We start from the raw sequence: 26,318 nt of genomic DNA on the forward strand, positions 1-26,318 counted from the left end.
ATGGCTAATTAAAGTTTGGTCGATTAAGCGTCTTCTCATCAACAAACCGATACTGATACTTAAATGCCAAGATCGATCTTTTAATCCATGGTGTTTTCAGTTGAATGATGAACAAAACGTCACTAAACATTATTTGTTGCACTCCTACCATCTAATAATCGCAATAAGCCGTTGCTTTTGATAAGAATTAAAGAATCAACTTTCAAATGATGCCAATTCCATCTCAACATTTGGTGCTCTTAAAGGATTAGTTCACCTCAAAATGAAAATTTCCTGATAATTTACTCACCCCAATGCCATCATAGATGTTCATGTCTTTCTTTCATCAGTGGAAAAGAAATTAAGTTTTTTGAGGAAAACATTTCAGGATTTTTCTCCACACACTGGACTTTAACAGTAACCAAAATGTTGAAGTTCAAATCAGTGCAGTTTCAAAGAGCTCTGCACGATCCCAGCTGAGGAATAGTGTCTTATCCAGCGAAACCATCGGCCATTTTCTAAAAAAAAATAAACATTTATATACTTTTTAACCACAATTGTTGGTTTTATGCTGGTTTGTGACGCGCCAGGCATTACGTCATCACATGGGAAAGGTCACGCTGGACGTCGGCGGAAGAAAACGTTTGTGTTTTAAAAGTTTTAAACATCCAGGATACGCACACGAAAGGATCATTTTAAACAATAAACTGACACAGACATAAATGTCATTCAACATGCAATAAAATTTGAACGATCCTCCTTCTCACACTTGTAAACAAAGGGGCGGTATTTACTTACGCCGACGTCCAGCGTGACCTTTCCCACGTGATGACGTAATGCCTGGCGCGTCGCAGACCAGCACAAAACCAACAATTGTGGTTAAAAAGTATATAAATGTTTATTTTTTTTAGAAAATGGCCGATGGTTTTGCTAGATAAGACACTATTCCTCAGCTGGGATCGTGCAGAGCTCTTTGAAACTGCATTGATTTGAACTTCAACAATTTGGTTACCGTTAAAGTCCAGTGTGTGGAGAAAAATCCTGAAATGTTTTCCTCAAAAAACTTAATTTCTTTTCCACTGATGAAAGAAAGACATGAACATCTTGGATGGCATTGGGGTGAGTAAATTATCAGGAAATTTTCATTTTGAGGTGAACTAATCCTTTAAATTGAAATCGAATTGAGATCATAATGGAAACCAAGAGCTTGTGAATGGGAATAGAATCAATCGTCGGTTCCCAGCTCTAGTTTAATGCACACATGCCTGAAAGCACACGACATATTCCTCAAATATAGCCAATTAGGTGTCTGAATGATCCCTCTTCACAGAGCCTGAATAATTGTCCTGGAAACACACATGACTTATGCGATGAAAGACAGGGAGGAACACATGGACAACAGCTCTAGAAACCTTTAGAGGAATAGTTCACCAAAAAATGATTTATTTACTGACCCCACGGCCTTCCAAGATGCATAACTTACTTTCTTCAGCCAGAGAGAAATTAATCAGGATTTTTCTCCATATAATGCAAGTGAATGTTGTGCACCGTAGTCCACTTTTGACAGCCCCAAATCCATATTTCGGCAGCTCTACGAAACGCTTTCTCGACATGGTTGAGTTCATGACCTCTCGCATGACATATACACATTACATCCAGGATACACACACACACGAATGGACCACTTTTAAAGTCCCCCTGTAGTCAATCATCTTATTCCTTAATCTCATCATTGATCACCAAAATTACATATTTAAACGTTCTTTCCTTGAAGAAATGTCTTCATGGTTTAAAATATCTTGAATGTAACTCGACACCCTTGCCTCATTTAGTTTTTAATGTTGTTTATGTCTATGTGGTGTTTTTAATATGCTTTAAGACAAACCATGTGTAAATTCAATCATAAGTCGACAGCATTGCTGAGTATTTTCTCCTTAAAACTGCAGTGAACCAAAGACAGTCTCAAAAACACGGTTTGAAATCGCTGGTGTTTCTGACGTCACAAACTACCTTATAACCAATCAGATCAACGTGTGATCGTCAACGAGTGGATCTCTGAGCTGTGTTAGTGAGTGGAGGCGGGGCTCATTTGCATATTCATTGAACCGCACGTACTAAATGAGGCAAGAGTGTCGAGCTACATTCAAGATATTTTAAACCATGAAGACATTTTTTAATGGAAAAAACATTTAAATATGTAATTTTGGTGATCAAAGATGAGTTTTAAGAGATTAAATGACTGACTACAGGGGGACTTTAATTTCTCTTTGGCTGAGAAAAGAAAATCATATACATCTTGGATGGCTGTGGTCAGGGTGGGAAATTAACTTTTTTGCCCACCAGCCACAGTGGCTGCTGGATGCCCAATTTTACCAGCCACTTGTATTATCTACCAGCCACTTTTTCTGGAATTCAAATTTATGAATGAGAACTGTGACTTTGATAACATTGACGTCCATTACAAATATGTAATTCGTTTTATCCATTTAACAATATGAGTTATGCTGCACTCAGGCGCCAATTTATGTTAACCTCCGTGGAGGCTCACGGGTGCACGCCCTTTTTTTTTTTTTTTTACAAAAAAGCACTATTTAGCACAAACAGGGCTACCATAATATGTGAGCAACATGTATGTAGATGTTTGTATTTTTGAGAGAATTTTATGCATGGTTATTTTACAGTTTAGTTTTTAATATTAGTTAAGTCTGTATGACCATAAATGATGGAGTATTTAAATGTATTTTGCTGCTATTTGAAAAAAAATCCAGCAAAACGCGCCAGCGCGTTTGTCGACCCCAGAGGCTTAACTCGATAATAAAGCCGTAAAGTAGGCTATCTTTCATCTCAGGACAATACCACTTCTCACAAATACAGATAGGATTGGAGATGAAAACTTTAACTGACACATAATCGAGCTCCGGAGCACCCATCGGCTCCTATCCTCGCGGCTGCTAAAACTATCGCTAAACTAAAAAAACGATAGCTATCTAGCCATCACAAAACACAACTTCAAGTTAGTAATTTACTTGCACATCCAAACGTAGTCCCGAAAAGGTCTGCCCTTTTTGCCGATCGCATGGACGTTTCTGAATAGAATTGTTCATATTCATTATTGACTCTATTTTAAGGTTAGTTGTTCCTCTAATGAACAAATTGTTTGCATTTTCGGAGGACGCATAGGTTCGACAGTAAGTACAGTGCATGGACTGTTCGACGGGAAGGTAGGCTAACCATTCCCTCGTTTTCCCTTCGTCATCAATGCGCCACTTGTTCGAAAAGTACCTTCACTTTTTATTTACTTCGCCCTCAACAGTTTGTACATTCATATACTGCTGACTCCGCGGCGGGCCTCTTAACACCGGGTATATGTCGCCACATTTTTTTAATTTTCCTTTCGTCTGTAGGCTACCTCAGCTCAGCTATATGTCTCACGGTCCGTTCAGCGCCGTGTCCGTGCACTGTTTCCGTGACGCACAGCGCTGAAAACCAATCAAATTAGTTGACAAAAGTGCATTATTTTTACTTAGCAACAGCATTCTTTGACAAAAGATGTCCAATCCGTTACAAGGAATGTTTTAAATAGTAAAAAATATGTTTTACAATCTACCCGCCACTTTGGCTGGTATACAAGGCAAAGTCACCCGCCACTTTGAAAAAGTACCAGCCATTGGCTGGTGGCGGGTGCTAATTTCCCACCCTGGCTGTGGTGTGAGTAAAAAAAAATCAGGAAATGTTCATTTTTATGTCAACTATTCCTTTAAGGGCCTTAAAGAATGAAGTTTTTTTTTCCATTCTTCGCTTAGGGCTAAAAAGAAGTTTGAAATACTGTTAACCAACATCCAGACGCCGTCCAGATGAATATGTAAATATGTGCTGTACACTTTCCTCTCAATAATGAAATGAACACAGCGGTTCAGAAAGCGTCTGATCACAGCGATGTGGATGTGTTTGCAGCGGCTCTGGGATTCAGCATTACAGTCACGCCATGTTTATTCATCAGCACTTTATACAATAGATTTCGTCCTTCCCTTGTGCTTTGTAACACATCCTTCCCTCGCAGGTCAAAATGACCCGAAGCCCTAAAATTATTCTTAAATTTTTTTTTGTCCAGAAAGATTTTATTTATTTATTTTATTTCGATAATATTTTTTTCTATTTTGATTGCAAGTTTTTGGAGATTTTTGTTTTGTCTTTTATTTACCTTTTAAATTACTAGATGTGATCAATAAATAAATAGTACAAGCATATTCCGCACATTCTTTCAACTTAAATTCAAAATAACACTTTCATGCAAAAACCCTTTTAATTCAGCTCTAAATATATTACATTGGGTGTCTTTGCGACCTCTTGTGGGAAAAATAATACAACATGATATTTCATGACTCTTGCCACTAGGTGGCCTTATAGATCTATCTATATGGAGCAAATGAGCTGTTCTGCTGGATCCTAAAGTCAGTTTTTCTTCAGGATGCATTTAGAAACGCATGTAGACAATTATAAAATAATTTGATGGTAAAGTTTTAGCATTTTTTGTTTGAATTTTGAGCATTTTTAGGTTTTGTACCTAAGCATTCTGCATTGGTTTTGTACCTAAGCATTGCTTCAAGTACTTAAGCATTCCTCTCAGTACTATGGGGGTAGAATTGTTGCATTATTCCAAATAAATAGATTATGATCCACAAATAAATGTAAATAGATTCACAAAAATATATCAAATTCACAAATAAATAGATTAAGATCCACAAAGAAATGTAAAGAGTTTCACAAAAAAATATAAAACTCACAAATAAATAAAATTAGCTTTGCTAAATAAAAATATATATTTATAAATGTTTTATGCCACAAACACAACTGGCCTGGTATTTATTTGTGAACTGCTTTCTGTGCATTTGTAAATCCCCTCATGCATTTGTGGATTTTGAAACACTTCTAGCGTCGACGTTCAGACAAATCCACAAATAAGTGGACTCCACCCACCGTTTACTCAAGCCAATCAGATAACGGCCACATTGAACTGACCAATCGTAGCACGTTGTCGCTACAACCAATCACGTTAGGCACGAGTGGTCTTGCCCTGAAATAACTTTGCTCGTTCATCTGCATTGGCTCAAATAGGAAGTGTAAGGCTATAATAAGGCCCATAATACTGCTTCAGTAAAATATATTTAAAATTTGGATTTTGTTAGAGTTAGACCATTAGACTGTGTATCAAGCCAAGCCACATTTTTATGAGTCTTTGAAAATGCCAGAGAAACAGCGCTTACGTTATGGGAACAACACGTTATGGAAGCGTCACGTTATTCATGATAAACAGTGTTGGGAGTAACGCGTTACAAAAGTAATGCATTACAGTAACATATTACTTTTTGCTGTAACGCAGTAGTGTAAGGCATTACTTATCAATTTTCAGTAATATTTTACTCGGTACATGTTCAGTAAGGCTTGCGTTACAACAGACTTTTAGTTTTAATTGTAAAACAAACAAACAAAAAAAAAACGAGCAAGACCGCGAGACATTAACGAATGAAAAATGCAAGTAGGCTAAATTACCTGTTCGTGGTCAGTCAATAGCCGCGTGTGGTGTCCAAGTCTGTAAATAAAGACTAAATGGCAGCGTCTGATATATTTGTATAGCGATTAATTTTTTTACAGGAGTGCCGTGAGATTTCGGCTTCTGTGCTCGCACTGGCCAGTGGAAAAGCGGCTAATGGTAAAGATGACATGAAGAAGACTATACATTCGCGAGATGGACGTATGCGCATTAGGCTATTCGTTCTGAGTTTTCTTTCTAAACAGTTAGGCTATGTTTATTTGGTATTTTTCATGTTTTCATCACGCAATCATGTTTTTGATGCGGTGGTGACGCGTTCATGTAAGGGCGGCGGCGCTGCCGATAAAGCACCTAAAAGCTGTCACAAAGAACCGGCAAAAGCAATGATTATGAATATGTCAAATATAGCAAGGAGACATTTTAATTGTCTATTAATAAAGTCAAGATGAAGTTGACGATGCTGACTCGCGATTTTCGCAGTAGTGAATGCACCAGAGAGAAATGCACATTTCATTTCATAAGCAGAGAGCATGTTTTCTTTCGTTTTGAATTGTTCTGTTTACAAGTAGACATTTCAATATAGATATATTTTTCAAGTCCGTGAATTAGGCTATACTTAGGCCTATACGCTGAGTTTCGGTTCATTTATGAGACGCGCTCAAGTTCACGCGCTTAAATCCAGGCAATTGGTTGACGAAACATTGGTTAAAATTAAGATACAATTAATACAAAACGAAATTCACTTTAAAGAAAGGCTTTGTGTGTGTAAGGTCTCTGTGAAAGTTTTAAAGCAGTCTTTTAGTGCCGCTTCAGAGCGGTCGCGTCCATAACGGAGAACTGTCACGTCTGTAATATTGTTTTTTCCTCATAAATGCGAACACGAAAAATAAAATAAAATGAATATTTTATGTTCTGTGGAGAGCCAACCGTTCTTCATCCGATTTGCGCAGTGTAATTCACAGAAATAAAAATAAATAAATAAAAATAATAGTCGTTGCCTCCTAAAAGTTAAAGATTTTTTTTTGTCACGGATGACTGTCTATTTCCCTAATATTAAATATAAAACGCATGTGTAGACTGATATTTTTCTAATGTCTGGACTCCTTTCAGGGAGGAGCCTATGGATAAACATACGTTTCAATATTTTGGTATTAATGCATTTTCTGAGAATTTATATTTCAAGTTTTGACTGCAAATGTCATGTCCATAACGCTGGAATTCCCAAATTTTAAATAATTTATCCTCAACTAGTTTTGTGGTGTAGGTCTACGTATTTTATAATGTTAAGTTAACTTCAGATAATACTAATAGTAATTTAAAGATGTGGTAGCATTGGATCTGGACGGTATGGATAACGCTGGGAGTTGGAAGGGGTGTGTCGCCATTCTGCAGGTTCGTGGATCTGAGTGTCGCGATTTCGGTTTCATAGGATATGGCATATCCTTACAGCCTTAGTCATTTTAGAATGTTAAGTTCTACTTCTGTGTAGTTATTTTTGTGAAAGTTACTCAAAAGTAATACAGCAGTAATGTAACGCATTACAATTCTGAGACAGTAATATTGTAAGGTAATGAATTACTTTTAAATAACAGTAACAAGTAATATATAATGTATTACAGTTTGGAAGTAACTTGCACAACACTGATGATAAAACAGAAAAGCATCCATGCGTTGCTGACTAATGAATAACTGGATTCAACCTTGTGATAAATACGCGAGTTTGTGTAATATTGGGGAAATTACTGTCACAACAGCTTTTCCCACTTCTTCATTCAAGTTTTAAATAGCAGGTCCGTGGATCTAATGATTAAATATAGAACATGCATTTAAAAGTGAAATGCCCAGCAGACAAGCGATTTGAATTTATCCGTTAAAACGCTTGATCACACAAATAATATTTCATATGAATCAGACTTAATATTATTGTATTGTAAAAGTTACTTACAGCATCCAATATAAATGCAAATATTTTAATTTTTTTCAGCATTGCATTATCTACTCAAAACCCCATTGGCCGCACGATGTTACATCTTCAATGATGGTCATTTGGGCTGATATTTTTTATTCTACATAATATTTATGTCCTATAGCTAGCTATTTGTCACAACGATTGTGCTTTAAAAGACAAAATCATCCGTTTTGTAATTTCTTACATCGTGTCTACCCCGTGCGAGACTTTCTACATTGGACAGTGGAGCAAATGTGCAGATGATGTGTCCTCCGTAGTTGCGTGTAGTAGCCGCTACTTCAGAAGAAGAACGGGCATCCGTTTACTATCAATGAATCATCGTGTCGCGCTGCGCCGCGTCCAGTAGACACTATCATGAATTATTAATTTTCATGTAGCCAGCATCAATAAAGAAGATTATACATCATATATCTTCAGGTAGGAAAACAGACGTCATGGGCAAAATGTGTTAACATTGCAAACATGTTAGCTTTACATGATTCGAAACTGCTACGGCAGCAAGGAAGATAATTTGCTTTTGACGCGCCGCTTGACTCCGGTAGAGAGGGTGTTAAGATGCTCGGGTTCTGTGATGATCATTTGTGTGTAGTCCTGAGTTAATAATAAAGAATAATAAATATAAAGAAGCCTTAAACTCCAACAATCTTTTGGAAACGGGGTGTTTTAACCACACAAACAGCTAATTTGAATGAAGCTCCCATTACAGATCCTTTCAGGGGTGCAAATATCTGCAAAATTAATCAGATCCATGCAGTTCTTGCCCTGAGTGTAAAGCCTAACTTGATTGGTTGTAGCGAAGACGTGCTACGATTGGTCAGTTCAATGTGGCCGTTATCTGATTGGCTTGAGTAAACGGTGGGTGGAGTCCACTTATTTGTGGATTTGTCTGAACGTCGACGCTTGAAGTGTTTCAAAATCCACAAATGCATGAGGGGATTTACAAATGCACAGAAACCGGTTCACAAATAAATACCAGGCCAGTTGTGTTTGTGGCATAAAACACATTTGTAAATGTATATTTTTATTTGCAAAGCTAATTTTATTTATTTGTGAGTTTTATATTTTTTTGTGAAACTCTTTACATTTATTTGTGGATCTTAATCTATTTATTTGTGAATTTGATATATTTTTGTACATCTGTTTACATTTATTTGTGGATCATAATCTATTTATTTGGAATAATGCAACAATTCTACCCCATACATTACATTCATTCCCAAGGGAGTCAAATTGACCCGTGAGTGAAGGATTTGTTACGGTTTTAAATCCTCGAATCCATTCAGTTTTGTGTGTGTGTGTGTGTGTGTGTGTGTGTGTGTGTGTGTGTGTGTGTGTGTGTGTGTGTGTGTGTGTGTGTGTGTGTGTGTGTGTCGTGTGTGTGTCGTGTGTGTGTGTGTCGTGTGTGTGTCGTGTGTGTGTGTGTTCGTGGTTCAAGTTCAACAAAAGGGTTTTGGACCCCTGTGATGAATTTAAAAAAAAAAAGGTTTCAGTTCAAAATGACCCAAGGGAAGGATGATGGTTTTACAGTATTAAACATGAACACAGAAGCTGTATTTGTAATTGAAAGCGACACTGACAGTCTGTGCTTGTAACGGCTGCCGTCTGTAGTTTACATCCACTGCTTTATTCTGTCTCTGCCGCTGCTGTGGATGAAGTTACGGGGTTATAAACCACCGCCTGAGCCGGTAACACTCACCGCATGCTGTGTGTGTGTGAGAACACCCGTCACATGCATCATGTGTCTGATTCAGTGTGTAGACTCTGGTCATTTCCAGTGTGCATGTCATCGCTTTACTTCATTCCTACAGTTCACTGCGGACAATACAATCTCCTGTTGCATTGGGTTCGAAGGTCATGTGACCGATTGCGCCTCATGTAGTGGCTCATGGTCTGTCATGCATGTGCTGTGACTCATTTTTTCATCTTATTTTATGTGTGTGTGTGTGATCTGGCTGGGCAACGATTAATCGCAATTAATCGCATCCAAAATAAAAGTTTGCGTACTGTGTATTCAAAATAATTATACACACACATGCGTATATATTTAAGAAATATTAACATGCATATAATGTTTATATATTTATATATAATTTATATTATATAAATATTATATATATAAATAAAAAAATTCTTAAATGTATGCATGCATGTGTGTGCATTTATATATACAAAATAATTATACACAGTACACACATATATTATGTAAACACAAACTTTTATTTTGGATTAATCGTTGCCCAGCCCTAGTGATATTCATATTCTGTGTGTGTGTGTGTGTGTGTGTGTGTGTGTTCACTCTTCTGTTTCTCTCTCAGGCTACTGAATTGGGCCAGACGTTAAATGACAGTGTTATCAAGCCCACACAAGAGAAGGTAACATCATGTGTGTAACTAGTCTAGTTAAGAGCGAGTGTTCTATGCGCGGATGCTGCCTGTGAATGAAAGATGCAGACGTTATGTCAGATTACATTTTCTACATGGATGTCACACAAATACAATTTATATCCAAGTAAATTCATCCAGGTTTAAAAATGGATACACTACCATTCAAAAGTTTAAGGTCGGTAATATTTTTTAAATGTTTTAAAAAGAAATCTCTTCTGCTCACCAAGGCTGCATTTATTTAATCAAAAATACAGTAAAAACAGTGAAATATTATTACAATTTAAAACGGCTAAACTGAATTTATTTCATTACTCCAGTCTTTAGTGTCACATGATCCTTCAGACATAAGTATAATATGATGATTTACTGCTCAAGAAACATTTATGATTATTATCAATGTTAAAGAGTTGTGCTGCTTCATATTTTTCAGGATTCTTTGATGAATAGAAAGTACAAAAGAACAGCATTTATTTGAAATAGAATCTTTTGTAACATTATAAATGTCTTTACTGTCACTTTTGATCAATTTAATGCGTCCTTGATGATTAAAAGTTTTTATTTATTTATAAAAAATAAAATAAAAAAAAACTTACCCCAGATGTCAATGTATAAAAGCAAACCTTAAGGTTAGTCATGAATTCAGGTATTTCACACTGGTCACATGTGCTGCGATCCGAATCCAAATGTTAGTCAATTACCTTTTTTTCCCCCATGAATCACACGTAAAAAACGTCATTAGACATTAACTGTGACCATCATTGACGAAAAAATAAATCTCTTTAATCTTTTTAAATGAAAAAAGGAGACAAATTATTCTACTGTTTTTAACGAGTCTCTACGAGTGTTCATGTTTGCGGTTGCCAGACACCAAGACTTGAAATTATTTTCTAGGGGTGTAACAATATATCGTGTCACAATATATCGCAATACAAAGATGCAACAATATGTATTGTGGATAGTTCAGACAAAATGAAAATTATTGTGCGATAAAATTTTTAGTTTTGAGAGTTTTAGTGTCTGTACTACATTAAACTACTATAGTATATATACTTTATATAGTATACAGTGTATGTTGAATATAATGTATAATAATGCAATGCAGGAATATTTGTGGGTCTTGATAATACCAAATGTCTGATGTTACCAGTAAAAAGTGGCCTACATTATTTTAAATATATCTAGTCAGTGACAGTGAAAGCATATTCATCTAAAATAATTCTATATTCATCTTCAGAATTGTGAATATTGTTATTCTGGTGTCTCTATTGTCCTGTGCTTTGGGTTTCAGCACCAAGTCCAATCCTATTCATTTACACTCACAATGTAACACCAAATTTAGCATTTTAATTAACAGTAAATATTTTGTTAACTTTTTATCATATGTCTTAAAGTATCGCAATAATATCATATCGTGAGTTCAGTTTCGTGATATATATCGACTCGTGACATGACCGTATCGTTACAGCCCTAATATTTTCTTTTGATTTTGTGGTGAAATGGTTTTATGTGAATCTCACTGAATGAAGTCACTGCAAACATCATGAAGCCGGTTGTTGTTCTGCCGAGTGTGAAGTGTGTCGATCACACAGTGCGTTTCTGACTCGTCTAGGTGAAGGACGGGAAGTTGTTTGATGAAATGGCCGTCGGCATCACCGGTCTGGCCACTAAGGTATGAGTCTAGGTGTTTCTCACACACCTCTTCTGCTCACACACATCTGACGCTTCGCTGATGTTCAGTGGCGCGTCGTGATCTGGGTCAGACGAGGTGTGTGAGAGGAACCATGTGCTCTTTCTGTGTCTCAAACTCGACTCTTCTTTCTCTCTTTGCTTTCTTTGCTGCCATTGTGATTATGGTGGTGAGTATGATGATCTAGAAATAACATGTAATCATGAGAAGGAAGTGTGTGCTAATAAATCAGTAATCAATGATGCTTGCGTTAAAGACCCCATGAAATCCAGATTGCTGTTAATGAAGATTAACACTTTTTAAATGTACAATCTCTGCTGGGATAACAGACCAAAATACTACTGACATTGAGCATCTCATCAGGCTTTATGGATGTGGCGCATCTCCAACCTTATGGATTTTAAACAACAAATACTACAAACTCTCCCTAATGTTATGCCAAAACTTCATGTTTCTATGGAAAATTAAAAAAATTCTCATCGGGGCATTTCATGGGCTCTTTAAATCATCTCGCACAAGTTATGTGAGGATTAAACTGAATAAACTAAAGGCCCTTTCACACCAAAGCAAAAAAATACACTGATCATTGGACTCTTCACACTGAGAATGAAGCAGCAAACTAATGAAACGCATTGCTAAATCATCTTCAGCAGCGCAAACACTGATAAATAAAGTGAGATTAAATCCATGAAGTCTATTTGTCTGTTATTAATGCATTATGGCATTATTGAAAGTTCATATGTACCTGGGTGTTTGATTTTGCTGCTGAATATTTGTTGGCTGTGAAAGGGTCTTAAAACAATGATTTGATCCTTTCTGTGTAATCAAACGGCTTCGGGTCAGTGGTGTTAAAGGGACAGTTCACTCAAAAATGAAAATTAGGCTATCCCATGATTTACTCACTCTCAAGCTATCATAGGTGTATATGACATTCTTCTTCCAGATGAAAACAATCAGAGTTATATTAAAAAAATGTCCTGGCTCTTCCAAGCTTTATAATGGCAGTGAATGGAGGAGGAGTTTTTAAAGCCCATAAAAGCACATCTATCCATGATAAAAGTGCATCTATCCATCATAAAAGTGCATCCATGATAAAAGAGCATCTTTCCATGATAAAAGCACATCTTTCCATGATAAAAGCACATCTTTCCATGATAAAATTGCATCTGTCCATCATAAAAGTGCATCTGCCCTCATAAAAGTGCATCTGTCCATCATGAAAGTGCTCCCCATGGCTCTGGCGGGGTTAATAAAGTTCTTCTGAAGTGAAGCAATCAGTTTGTGTAAGAAAAATATCCGTATTTATAACTTTATCGACTAAAATAACTAGCGTACGCATCGATTTATGTTGGAAGAGTAACACTTGACCCGACGCACAGCTTAATGACGAACGCGGAAGCGCAGAGGAAAGAGCAAAACAAAACACCAGTCATGAATTAGAATTCTAATTTGAGAATTTTTAAAGAGAAATGTGAGATGGTTGAGTTTTTTGCCCAGCCGTATTTGCTTGAACCGCGAGAGGCGTCAAAGCTTACGCTACAAACAAAACACCTATTATCAATAGCTTTCAAACAGGTATAATGTTTGTATTGTGTTATGTTGTGTTTTTTTGTATTTTTGTTTTTTGTATGCGTTGAAAGTGCTTTATAAATAAATAAAGAACAAAAGAGAGGCGTCAAAGCTTACGCTACTCCTACATCTGTGTCATACATCGTCAAGTGTTACTCTTGTGGCGTAAGTCGACTTGCATATGAGAGTCTGTCGGAAGCTAGTTATTTTGGCTAATAAAGTTTTAAATATGGAAATTTTTTTACACTAACGCATCGTTTTGCTTCAGAAGGCCTTTGTTAACCCCCCGGAGCAGTGTGGAGCACTTTTATGATGAAAAGATGCACTTTTATGATGGATAGATGCACTTTTATGATGCATAGATGCTTTATTTTGGGTTTGAAAATCCCATCCTCCATTCACTCCCATTATAAAGCTTGGAAGAGCTAGAATATTTTTTAATATAACTCCGATTATATTTGTCTGAAAGAAGAATGTCATATACACCTAGGATGACTTGAGGGTGAGTAGATCACGGGATAATTTTAAAATTTTTGTGTGACCTATGCCTTTAAGTCGCTCTGTGTTTGTTCAGGTTCAGGGTGCAGGTGCTAAAGGCTGGAAGGATATGACATCGTTCTTCAGTGGGAAACAAGACGCTACTGATGATGGGTAATTACACTTTTATATAACAAGGATTGAATAGATGGTTACACTTTATTTTAAGGTGTCATTGTAACATCGTAATTATATATTTAAGTACTGAGTAATATTAAGCAACTACATGTACTTGCTATAGGGTTAGGGTAGGATTAAGATTGGTTAACGGTTAGTTGCATTTAATTATGCCTATTTTATTATTACTATGGTAAATACATGTAACATACAGTGGTGGCCAAAATTATTAGAACCTGACTTATCTGAAAATATTATATTGTTTTGCCTCCAAAACATGATTTAATTTCATAATGTTCATGAAACATGGAGATGGTTGTTCTGAGCACAACAAATATCAGATGAAGTGAGTCGTACTGTTTTTATCCACTTTTAACTATAATATTTGGTTTGTCCACCTTTTGCAGCAACTACAGCATCACATCTCTCTGGCATAGTGTCAGTATATTTCCTGAGAACTTCAACATTAACCCTGTAAGACCCAAATATAGAAAAAAAAAAGAAAAAAAATTGTTCACCTGTCAGATGTTGTTGTAGGAGGCCTCTGATGCAAATAATGAAGGATTTAAAGAAATGTAATAATGCAACGTTGGGCCTATTGAGCAGAATTTCAGCATTTGCACTCACACTGTCAGAACAAATATACAAAACAAATAAGGGCTCATTTGAAGTTTAGATTGCTTACATAGCACTATAACAGTAAATATTATGAATAATAATAATAATCACCCAACAGTCATATTTTTATTAATTAGAATTTATTTTAAAATAAACACAAAAAATAAATATTAAATACAAAACCGATTGAAAACTGACAAAGAAACAGTGTCAACTTGCAATGGTATTGCACTTCCTGCAGAGCGTATATCCTTTTATCGAATATCCTTTTTTGCCATGTCTGCAGCATCCTCTCATTCTGAAATGAAAATACTAGTTGTAAGAGAGTATGTTCAAGTATAAATAATTTAAATGTAAATGAAACCTATTTATGTGATACATTCCACTGAAGTCTAGGGCTGGGACGGTTACCACATTACCGCGTTCACGTGACGCCGACCGCGGGTCTGAGCTCGTCAACGCCATCACCGCAAAAAAACATTGGCCTGCCCATTTGTGCACGTTGTGTCTAATGACATAGATTCATTGATTCTAATGACATGGATTATGTCTAATGACATTGTGTTTTACATGTATTGAAGGTTTTCTAAACAAAACTTATCATCAAAAGATGGAGAAAATCCGACCTTTCGCGAGTTGTGAAACTCGTCATCCGTCCGCCATCCATCCGCGCCAATGTTTTTTGACCAATTTTCAAAACCGCCATCCGCTGATGTTTTAAGGTCTGCGGGCGAAGCAAGGCGCTGCTGCCGCGAGGCTGGAAATCTCTGGCTGTTCTAGAAAGAACACTGATCCAATGCAGCAAAGATATTTAAAGGCTAAAGTAGTATAGTCTATTGGTTATGTTGTATCCCCAGAATATCAGCAGTGAACTCCGTCTCTGATCGGCGCACAGGGACAAAAATAAATAAATAGCCTAAATAAAACGCACATCGGCAAACCTGACCTTACCTGACTAGGCTACTGTACAATTTTATCATTTTGTTTCGAATTTTGTTTAAAAGTAGACATTTCAAGCTTTCTATTTATTTCTCATGTCTGTGAGGCAAGTACCCTATACGCTGAGTTTCGTTTATTTTATGAGACGAGCTCCAGTTCCAGTATTTAACGCGGTTTACCGATACCGCGGGAATTTCTTGCTTTCCAACCGTGGTTAGAAAAAAATCCATACTGTCCCAGCCCTACTGAAGTCACACAATTCTAAAAGGAATATACAAACCCCCAGACCTCTTACCTTTTACATCCCTGGACAATGGACCATTGTTTTTTTGTTTGTTTGTTTGTTTTCTTCAGTTCTGCTATTATATATTTAAGTACTGAGTAATATTAATTACCTACATGTGCTTGCTATATGGTTAGGATTAGGTTGAGGGTTAGTTACATGTAATTATGCATAATTTACGGTTAATACTATGGTAAGTACATGTAACAAGGACACTAAAATAAAGTGTTAAAGAATAAATTGATCTAAATTAGAGTTACAAAAGTTTTTTGCTGATTTTTTTTTCTTTCTTTCAGTTCTGCTTATGAAGAAGGTTATCAGAACCAGGATCCCTTCGGCACTCAAGCTCCTAAGAAGGACTTCTGGGAAACTTTCGGGAGTGCCGTGTCTCCCAGCGACTCCGTGGAGAAGAGCTGGAGCATGGAGGCTCACGCCGACAATAAGAACAGTGCCGGAGAGAGCTGGGAGACCTGGGACAACGACTGGGAGAAAGCTGGAGACGCCAAGAACAAGAAGAGCCCGTCGAAAACCAACGAGGACTCCTGGGACAATAGCGGCTGGTAGACCGGCACAAACACACCTCTGACGCTCGTCTCGCTCGTTGCTGTCCGTTTAATGTTGAGAATGAGTTTATAAAGGTCTTGCTGGCCTTTTCTCTGTCCATGATGGAGATGTTTGATATTACAGTATCATGTTTCATGTTGACACCAGCAGAGATCTGCATGTCATCTGCTGTTTGTGGTCTGTGGATCATAAACTTTCTGATAATGTGAGCGGATCGAGTGGCTTTCCTTCGTCATGACTGACTCTGTATGTCTGTTTGTTCATGAATTTTTGTTTTATACGTATATGACAGATTCCTATAAAAAAAAAAGCATTTTTATCAGCAGAATCATTCAGTCGTCATAAATTATCCTGTTTATTATGCATTCATGTTTATATTGTCATCCTGTTTATGTAATCATGACAATAACTAAACGTTTGTCAGTAGAAGCATGAAACATTTAGTTAATATCCTTCAGTTCAACATCCATCACCTCATGGCCTTTTGTGGAAATCGCTGGTATTTTTAAAAATATTTTGGGCGTTTATAATCATGCTATGTATTTAGTTAGTTCATTTGTTTCCCTCTTCTGTAGTGGCTGCTGCGTGTTTTTCATATCGTCATTCCAGATGTAAAATGTGTTTGACATGCAAGAACAAAGTATCACAAGGTTTCATGTTAAACTCAAGGCATGAACATCAAACATTATTTATTTCTCTTTTATTTGTGATTTCGGCTGAACGGGATGTTTCTCTTTACCTCAGTAATAAGGTGGTTGTTTACTGTATTATTGTCAAGGTCACCCTGAATCTCTCTATGATATTGAACATTTCTATTATCCATCCGAACATCATGTGTCCAATGATCCGTTGATTTGATATCTTCTTCTGTGTGGATGTAGCGGACTGGTACGTCTGTGAAACACACCATATGTTTGAACTAACAACACCTGCTGTGTCTGGGGAACATGGGCGTGCTACACTATATTCTGCTAGTTAAATGTATAGTTAATAAAGTGTTAAACACCGCCTGACTTCTGAACTTGGTCTCATTTGAACCTGATTTTATTGAGAAGTGAAACCATTGAGACTAATAAAGGTCATGATTTGACAGCTGAAGATGTTTTCTGTGCAGATTTTGAACGTATAAGCATGCTTTTATCACTGGGTTTTATCACAGATCGTGTGGATGACGTTCAATTCAATTCAAATTTATTTGTGTAGCGCTTTTCACAATACACATTGTTTCAAAGCCGCTTTACAGAAAAAGCATGAGTCCACATTACAATTTAGAGTGATCTGTTATCAGAGGAAACTAAGTTCTGTATTTCAGAAATGTGCATATGCAAAATCACAGTTAGCTAAAATGTATTAATTTAAACAATGTAATAATTGAAGGCAGAAACAATGATCTCATTGAAGCAATGAATACTTGTTTGTTAACACATGATTATGACATTTAGAAAAATGTAACATATGATGCGTCAACTGAAGGTTTAAGGGATCAGGAGTTTCTTCATGGAAATGCTTTCAAATGGACCATAAACAAGGCATTACAGATCTGCGGTGTGCCTCAGGGCTCGGTGTTAGGTCCTCTCCTGTTCTCTGTTTATACAGCCTCACATGATTTTCCTATCAGTGTTTTCTGTGCAGATCCTCATCCAATCTCTTGTCATTTCAATATTGGACTGGCATTGAATTTTCTGTATTCCTTCACAATGAGGTACAAAGTCACTTTCCAGACCCTGAGCTGCCGATCTCCACCCAAACTCACATCTGAAGCTGAAGACGCCTCATCCACAAACACTAAAGCCTAAAGTCCCACTGTAGTCAATAATTTTATCCCTTAAAACACATCTTTGATCACCAAAAGGACATATTTAAAAGTTTTTTCCTTGGAAAAAAAAAGTTCATGCCTTAAAATATCTTGAATGTAACTCTACACCCTTGCCTCATTTAGTATACGCGGTTCTATGAATATGCAAATGAGCCCCGCCTCTACTCACTAACACAGCTTAGAGATCCACTCGTTGACGATCACACGTTGATCTGATTGGTTATAAGGTAGTTCGTGACGTCAGAAACACCAGCGATTTCAAAGCGTGTTTTTGAGACTGTCTTTGGTTCACTGCAGTTTTAAGGAGAAAATACTCAGCAATGCTGTCGACTTATGAATTTACACATGGTTTGTCTTAAAGCATATTAAAAACACCAAATAGACATATAAACAACATTAAAAGCTGGATTTTCACCACAGGGGGACTTTAAATCAAAGCACGATGGATTGCTAATGATGGAAATGTGTCTTTCTGGTGTAATTTTAGAGTGACCCAAGGCTGAATATTGTAATATAACACTGTTATATTGTACAATGTCAGCTTCAGAGATGTTATTATGTTTTATTACATCCTAACACATGATTTAAGGGAATTTAATAGCTCAAACAGTAGTGTGTGGCGCTTGCAGTGATGAGGTCATGGGTTCAGAGACAGTGCTATGTCCAAGAATTCATGTGTTTCCATGACGACCGAGTAACAGTGAAGCTGTATCCATAGCAGCCACTTGCAGCAACGAAAAATTTAAATCTAGAGGAGGCATAAGAGCATTAAACATTGTCACAGTCGGTAACCTGCTGATCATGTGTTTGTCAGTTAATTTACAGATGTTCAGCAAAAAGGATACTCAATGTCATTGATGTCACGTGACAGAGCCTCCTTTCATGACGTCAGTGTACATGAATCAAACTTCACTGACGCGTGCATTTATGCATCCAGTGATGTACATGTGTGCAAGATTTAATTAAAGTAAAAGTTGGATGGAAACATGACACTTCACATGTGCAGCACACACACACACTATAAGAGAGATCTGATGTGTTGATCTGCTTCTCTTCTCTGTTGTGGTTTATATTTTCTTCTGTATTTTTGCATTTTAAGGGTTCGGGTCTTTATTGTCATTCCATACACATTTTCACATGAAGGAACGAAACTATGTACTAAGGTGCCGGTCAAATCACAAGATAAAAACATTAACCAATAAAACTTTAGATACTAGAGAGTATGTCTAAGCAGATTTGTCAATAAATAGCATAGGAAAAGCTAGAATAGACAATGCAAGAATAAAAGCAGTGCAATTTAAATTTGCAATTTAATTCTACTTAAGATGCATTAGCTACTATAGAGCAGGTCATGATTAAGATGTGTTCAATAAATCCACATCTATATTTAATTTAATTTAATCATCCAATTCCACAGCAGTTTTTTTATGTTTTTATTGCACATCATCAAGCCTTTATTTCCAGTACCTTTACCCATCTGTCTCGAGTCAACCAGTCATGAAGTCGTTCTCCAGATCTGGCCATGGACTGAAGCTGCTGCAGTGAATCACGGGGCGGGGCTTGATCACATCACTCACTGTAGCGCGTGTGCTGATTGGCTGCTGTGATCTGTGTGCGGGGCCAGGTGGAGGGCGAAATCATTCATGCACAATACAGCGATTAAAGCTTGCACTGTACTGGAGCATTTAGTACGATTAGAGGTATATAACAGATGAATGTGATGATCAGAATGAAGAAGAGTGCGGTGATGAAGATGTAATGGCGTAAACTCCACCCATCAGCCTCCATCTGAACGGGAGCTCACACACATCACTGTTTTATCGCTGGTTTTGGGGTAAGAACATTATAAGCATGAAAAACACCCTCGCTTTCTGTTTGACAGCGCTGTCAAAATGAAATTTGCGCTATTTGCATGTCGCCGTATGGATATTTAATGGAAATTCATCTCCATTTGACGTTTTATGATCGATGCGTCTGAGATTGCGGAGTTAAACGCGTGACGTGTGTGAACGCTTTTAAAAAAGCGATGCGATTTTAATTCACAATAAATCGACGCACATTCAATAACGTTCGTGTTTACTAGTGTCATTGTGTTTAAACGTCATGTTCATTCTTTCATCTCGATATGTGTCGAACTATTCCATTAATAGAACTGACACCATCAAACACTAAACGCTCATCAGATAGAGTGTCACAGAACATATCACTGTGCGAAATCTATAAGCATAAATGACAAGAAAACACACTTATTGTTGTAGTCGGTTTGTTGTGACGTCATCTCGATTATGTCATCGAGGGGTCGTTTGTGTAGCATTCTAATTTAGAATCTGTGTAGATTAATTTCTCTTAGGAAACGTAACTTTTTAAAATCTGGGTTACTTTAATTTGAGGTGTCCTTGTTACAGTTATACAAGTACTTAGTAATGTTACAGTTTTTTTCAGTCGCTAACAAGCGTTTGTCCAACCAGTTGTCACATTTTCAAAACTCTAAACACAATTAGCACAGCATCGGTCTTTTGTGGCCATACCATCAACACATTTCATGTCGTTTTCACACAATATGCAGTCATTGAACACATCTCCACAATGCTTACATTTTCTTAACAGACAAGCTATACCTCCCAACAAATTATGGATTGTTTTTGTAGTATTTACAAATGTTAACACACACCATCCCACAATAGCAAAAACAATATTCCAAACCTTAGATACAGTATAAAAACATCTGCTTCTGCAATTATATCAGTTCAAAAACAATATATCTTAGCTGATTATAAACAAACAATTGAATAATTGACACACCGTAGCTGATTTATGTTGGGTAAATTGGGCCAACCATAGCTGATTCCAGTCTGGCTTAGACTCAGTAGCAGGGGTTATTTTTTTCTATTACATTGACACTTATACAGTAAACGGAGGACTGCAGAGATGCAGTGAGAGGTGCAGTGAGAGGTGCAGTGAGAGGTGCAGTGAGAGGTGCAGGTGCAGTGAGAAGTTCAGGTGCAGGGAGAAGAGCAGGCCCAGTGAGAGGTGCAGTGAGAGGTGCAGTGAGAGGTGCAGGTGCAGTGAGAAGTTCAGGTGCAGGGAGAAGAGCAGGAGCAGTGAGAGGTGCAGGTGCAGTGAGAGGTGCAGTGAGAGGTGCAGGTGCAGTGAGAGATGCAGTGAGAGGTGCAGGTGCAGTGAGAGATGCAGTGAGAGGTGCAGTGAGAGGTGCAGTGAGAGGTGCAGGTGCAGTGAGAGGTGCAGTGAGAGATGCAGTGAGAGGTGCAGGTGCAGTGAGAGGTGCAGGTGCAGTGAGAGGTGCAGTGAGAGGTGCAGGTGCAGTGAGAGATGCAGTGAGAGGTGCAGGTGCAGTGAGAGATGCAGTGAGAGGTGCAGTGAGAGGTGCAGTGAGAGGTGCAGGTGCAGTGAGAGGTGCAGTGAGAGATGCAGTGAGAGGTGCAGGTGCAGTGAGAGGTGCAGGTGCAGTGAGAGATGCAGTGAGAGATGCAGTGAGAGGTGCAGTGAGAGGTGCAGTGAGAGGTGCAGTGAGAGGTGCAGGTGCAGTGAGAAGTTCAGGTGCAGGGAGAAGAGCAGGCCCAGTGAGAGGTGCAGTGAGAGGTGCAGTGAGAGGTGCAGTGAGAGGTGCAGGTGCAGTGAGAAGTTCAGGTGCAGGGAGAAGAGCAGGAGCAGGGAGAAGAGCAGGCCCAGTGAGAGATGCAGTGAGAGATGCAGTGAGAGGTGCAGTGAGAGGTGCAGTGAGAGGTGCAGTGAGAGGTGCAGGTGCAGTGAGAAGTTCAGGTGCAGGGAGAAGAGCAGGCCCAGTGAGAGGTGCAGTGAGAGGTGCAGTGAGAGGTGCAGTGAGAGGTGCAGGTGCAGTGAGAAGTTCAGGTGCAGGGAGAAGAGCAGGAGCAGTGAGAGGTGCAGTGAGAGGTGCAGGTGCAGTGAGAGGTGCAGTGAGAGGTGCAGGTGCAGTGAGAGGTGCAGGTGCAGTGAGAGATGCAGTGAGAGGTGCAGGTGCAGTGAGAGATGCAGTGAGAGGTGCAGTGAGAGGTGCAGTGAGAGGTGCAGGTGCAGTGAGAGGTGCAGTGAGAGATGCAGTGAGAGGTGCAGGTGCAGTGAGAGGTGCAGTGAGAGGTGCAGGTGCAGTGAGAGGTGCAGTGAGAGGTGCAGGTGCAGTGAGAGGTGCAGGTGCAGTGAGAGGTGCAGTGAGAGATGCAGTGAGAGGTGCAGGTGCAGTGAGAGGTGCAGTGAGAGGTGCAGGTGCAGTGAGAGGTGCAGTGAGAGGTGCAGGTGCAGTGAGAGATGCAGTGAGAGGTGCAGGGCCAGGGAGAAGAGCAGGAGAGGGCAAGGTAGAGGTGTAAGAATGAGTGGTGGTGGCATTCCAAGGGCTGCAAGAACAGTAGTCAGTGATGAAATTGCCACTATCATTGACCATCTAATCAACCACGGTCTTTCACTAAGAGAGGCTAGTAAACAGTAAAGGAAAAAAAAAATTATTTGCTTTTTACTGGAATGCTTTTGAATGTGAACATTACAGTACATGTGGACATACAGTTCCCAACCAAGACATTTAGTGTAAAAACGGTGGATTGCATGTTTTGCATGCAAATACCTGTAAAACTGAAATACAAAAGTCTATGTAGTTTTTATAATGTCAACAATAGCCAGTATTTTGAAACCTGGTGTACTTTGATTGACTGCATGTACCTTGTGAAGTGAAAACAAGTGTTATTCTTTGACAGAATAATTTCATTCTGAGTCAGATTTCCAGTGTTTTGGTAAAGTTAGTGTGTGCAGAGAAAGATGTGTTCTATTTTGAAATGAAGAGTTAGTATATATTTAACAAAATGTGTTTTTGAGAAGAAAACTATCCATTTGGCCAATTGTGTTTTGTAGGTGTGAGTCTGTGTTAAGAGTTTAGAAAAAGTATCTGAAGTATGGGTAAGCGCTTGTAGCGATTGAAAAAAACTGTAATTAACTACATGTACTTACTATAGGGTTAGGGGTTGCACTTTATTTTACTGTACATGTAAAGAAAGTACTGGGTAGGTAACGGGTTAAGGTTAGGTTCAGGGTCATTACCTAGTTATTACTCAGTTATTGTACTATAATAGTGTGTGCATGCAGAACAGGACTACAATAAAGTGCTACCGGGTTTGGTTTAGGGTTATTTGCTTGTAATTAGAGTTAGCTATGCATAATTTACTGTTATTACTATAGTACGTACAAGTGAAATGTGTAACATCTGTAAAATAAAGTGTTACCTAAAATCTTGAGTTAAGAATTATGGTTGGAAGATAAAATTGAGGAGATGAAAGATGAAATTAAGAAGAATATAGAATGCATGGGTGTAAAACTTTATAGCTTTAAACCTGATCCAGCCAATCAAGTCCTTCAGGTTTATGTGAAAACTACAGGTATTCAAGTTGTAACGAAACTCTGCTGCGGGGCGATGGCTTTCTGGGAACTGAGTTTTTAAGAAGTTAATGAACTGTATACAACCTTATGCATATTCTTCTGTTTCTAGGGAGTTTAAAGCAATGTTATTCTGCTTTTTATGAGTATCTTCATGAGTGATGCAGAAAATGATTGAAACACAAATGTAAAATGTAGATATACACATAATAGAATCTATTTAATAATCTCCTTGAGCCAAAATTAGATTTAGCATAATGTTCTCTCTGTTGTTATAATCCCGAAAAAAATACTCAGACTTTTTACAGTTGCAATTAAAACAAGGACTTTAAACACAACATGAGTGTTTGAGAGATTCATCTTGAGCTCTGTTCACCTTTCTATAAGAAAGCATGTCAGAGTCAGTGCTGTGTGTTCAGCATACTGATGTGTGTTCAGCGTTTCACAGCCAGCGCACGTCAGTGTTTCTGTGAGAGTTGCCCACCGCTGGCCAAGCCACCGATATGCAAATGAGCAGTGACGCAGAGACTACCAATGGGTGAAACTGATATATTCTGCTGTTTAAATATGCTGTAAACGTGCCATTGCTGATTTGTATGGAAGCTTGTTTCCGCCACAGAATAAAAAATAAAAAAGGTAATTGCGATTTTTTATCTCACAATTTCTCACAATTGCAAGTTTACATCTCAGAATTGCATGATATAAAGTCGCAATTGCGTGTTATAAAGTCAGAATTGCGTGATATAAAGTCAGAATTGTGTGATATAAAGTCGCAATTGCGTGTTATAAAGTCAGAATTGCGTGATATAAAGTCAGAATTGTGTGATATAAAGTCGCAATTGTTTGTTATAGTCAGAATTGCGTGATATAAAGTCAGAATTGTGTTATATAAAGTCGCAATTGCGTGTTATAAAGTCAGAATTGCGTGATATAAAGTCAGAATTGTGTGAAATAAAGTCGCAATTGCGTGTTATAAAGTCAGAATTGCGTGATATAAAGTCAGAATTGTGTGATATAAAGTCGCAATTGCTTGTTATAAAGTCAGAATTGCATGATATAGAGTCGCAATTGTTTGTTGTAAAGTCAGAATTGCGTGATATAGTCGCAATTACGTGTTATAAAGTCAGAATTGGTGATATAAAGTCATAATTGCGTGTTATAAAGTCAGAATTGTGTGATATAAAGTCAGAATTGCATGTTATAAAGTCAGAAAATGCTTGTTATAAATTCAGAATTGTGTGATATAAAGTTGCAATTGTGTGTTATAAAGTCAGAATTGCATGATATTAAGTCGTAATTGTGTGTTATAAAGTCAGAATTGTGTGTTATAAAGTCAGAATTGCATGATATTAAGTCGCAATTGTGTTATAAAGTCGCAATTGTGTTATAAAGTCAGAATTGCGTGATATAAAGTCAGAATTGTGTGTTATAAAGTCAGAATTGCATGATATTAAGTCGCAATTGTGTTATAAAGTCGCAATTGTGTTATAAAGTCAGAATCGTGTGATATAAAGTCGCAATTGTGTTATAAAGTCATAATTGCATGATCCTCCGGCGGCTCGAGGTGAACCAAAAACAACTGATACCAGCTCTCAGTGATATGTGTCGGGTCCCCGCTATGATAACAATAACTTTCTCAAATGTTTACAGAACAAGCGGGAACCCAGTGTGCCTGTATCTTTTTCTATTGCTGTTCGATTACATGATAGAAAGTCTAAGGCCTTCAAAAGCCGTACAGCTAACCCATCTAATCTGGTGCCTATTACACGACATACTAAGATTGCTGTGAGGACAAAAAGTAAGACTGTTAAGTTAGCACTTTTAAACATCCGCTCACTTAAAAATAAATCACTTTTAGTCAACGACTTAATAACCACATACAACCTGGATTTTATGTTGCTAAATGAAACTTGGCTAGAAGAAAGTTGCAGTGCAACAGTCCTCAATGAAACAGCCCCTCCTAACTTTACTTTTATGAGTGTCTGCAGAGCTGTCAGAAGAGGTGGGGGTTTAGCTGCTCTTTATAAAGATGTCTATCAATGTAAGCAAATATCATTTGGGAATTACCCGTCTTTCGAATATCTGGGTATTGTGTTAAAAGGTGCTCCACGCATTTTACTTATCATTGTTTACAGGCCTCCAAAATACTCTCCAGCTTTTGCTGAGAACTTAACAGAACTGTTATCAACAATTTCCTCAGAGTTTGACTGCTTTGCTATTGCTGGAGATTTTAACATTCACATAGATAATGCAGAAAACAATATGGCAAAAGAAATCAAAACTGTTTTAAAAACTTTTGATCTGACTCAGCATGTACATGGAGCCACACATAATCGTGGACACACTCTAGATTTACTTATCAGTAAGGGTATAAACATTTCATCAATTGTTATTAAGGATGTAGCACTGTCTGATCATTTTTGTATTTTCTTTGATATATTGATCTCTCCTGCCATTGAAGCTAGATCTGTGTCTGTCAAGAAGAGATGCTTAAATGAGAACACTAGTGTACTATTTATGAAGGCTATATCTTTAACACCAAGCATATCTGCTGACTCTGTTGATTTTCTCCTTGATTCTTTTAACTCAAAAGTTAAGAGTGTAATTGATGATATTGCTCCTGTGAAAGTCAGGAAGAAGAGTGGCAGACAAAAAGCACCTTGGAGAAACTCAACAGCAGTGCAAAATATGAAAAGACAATGCAGAAAAGCAGAGCGCATGTGGCGGAAGACAAAACTTGTAGTCCATTATAACATCTACAAAGACAGCATCCATGCTTTCAATAAGGAACTAAGCAAAGCTAGACAGACTTTTTTCTCGAATATCATAAACAGCAATATAAACAACACGCGCACTCTTTTTGCTACTGTAGAGAGACTGACAAACCCCCCAAGCCAGATTCCCAGTG

General features: G+C 37.8%; 2 protein-coding genes across 9 annotated transcripts in view; both read left to right on the forward strand.

The window, feature by feature from the left end:
* arfgap1 (ADP-ribosylation factor GTPase activating protein 1) overlaps positions 1 to 17,204 on the forward strand; it is a 62,552-nt gene extending 45,348 nt beyond the window's left edge. For 2 of the 5 annotated variants that reach the window (XM_077204514.1, XM_077204516.1), the window contains 3 exons: positions 9,815 to 9,871; positions 13,714 to 13,790; positions 15,930 to 17,204. In XM_077204514.1, the coding sequence (XP_077060629.1) occupies positions 9,815 to 9,871; positions 13,714 to 13,790; positions 15,930 to 16,197 (402 nt within the window). In that variant the 3' untranslated portion in view covers positions 16,198 to 17,204. Of the gene's footprint in view, positions 1 to 9,154; positions 9,185 to 9,814; positions 9,872 to 11,492; positions 11,553 to 13,713; positions 13,791 to 15,929 lie in introns of all 5 variants that reach the window. The other 3 variants (XM_077204511.1, XM_077204512.1, XM_077204513.1) reach the window with 3 other exon arrangements.
* A 2,361-nt stretch (positions 17,205 to 19,565) lies between these two features.
* elmo2 (engulfment and cell motility 2) overlaps positions 19,566 to 26,318 on the forward strand; it is a 62,583-nt gene continuing 55,830 nt past the window's right edge. For 2 of the 4 annotated variants that reach the window (XR_013195029.1, XM_077204520.1), the window contains exon 1: positions 19,610 to 19,847. The gene's annotated coding sequence lies outside the window, so the exon portion shown is untranslated. Of the gene's footprint in view, positions 19,848 to 26,318 lie in introns of all 4 variants that reach the window. The other 2 variants (XM_077204518.1, XM_077204519.1) reach the window with 2 other exon arrangements.

This window comes from Siphateles boraxobius, unplaced genomic scaffold (genome assembly GCF_051911475.1).
Source record: "Siphateles boraxobius isolate OS27281-9 unplaced genomic scaffold, OSU_SipBor_1 5, whole genome shotgun sequence".
Lineage (NCBI taxonomy): Eukaryota > Metazoa > Chordata > Actinopteri > Cypriniformes > Leuciscidae > Siphateles > Siphateles boraxobius.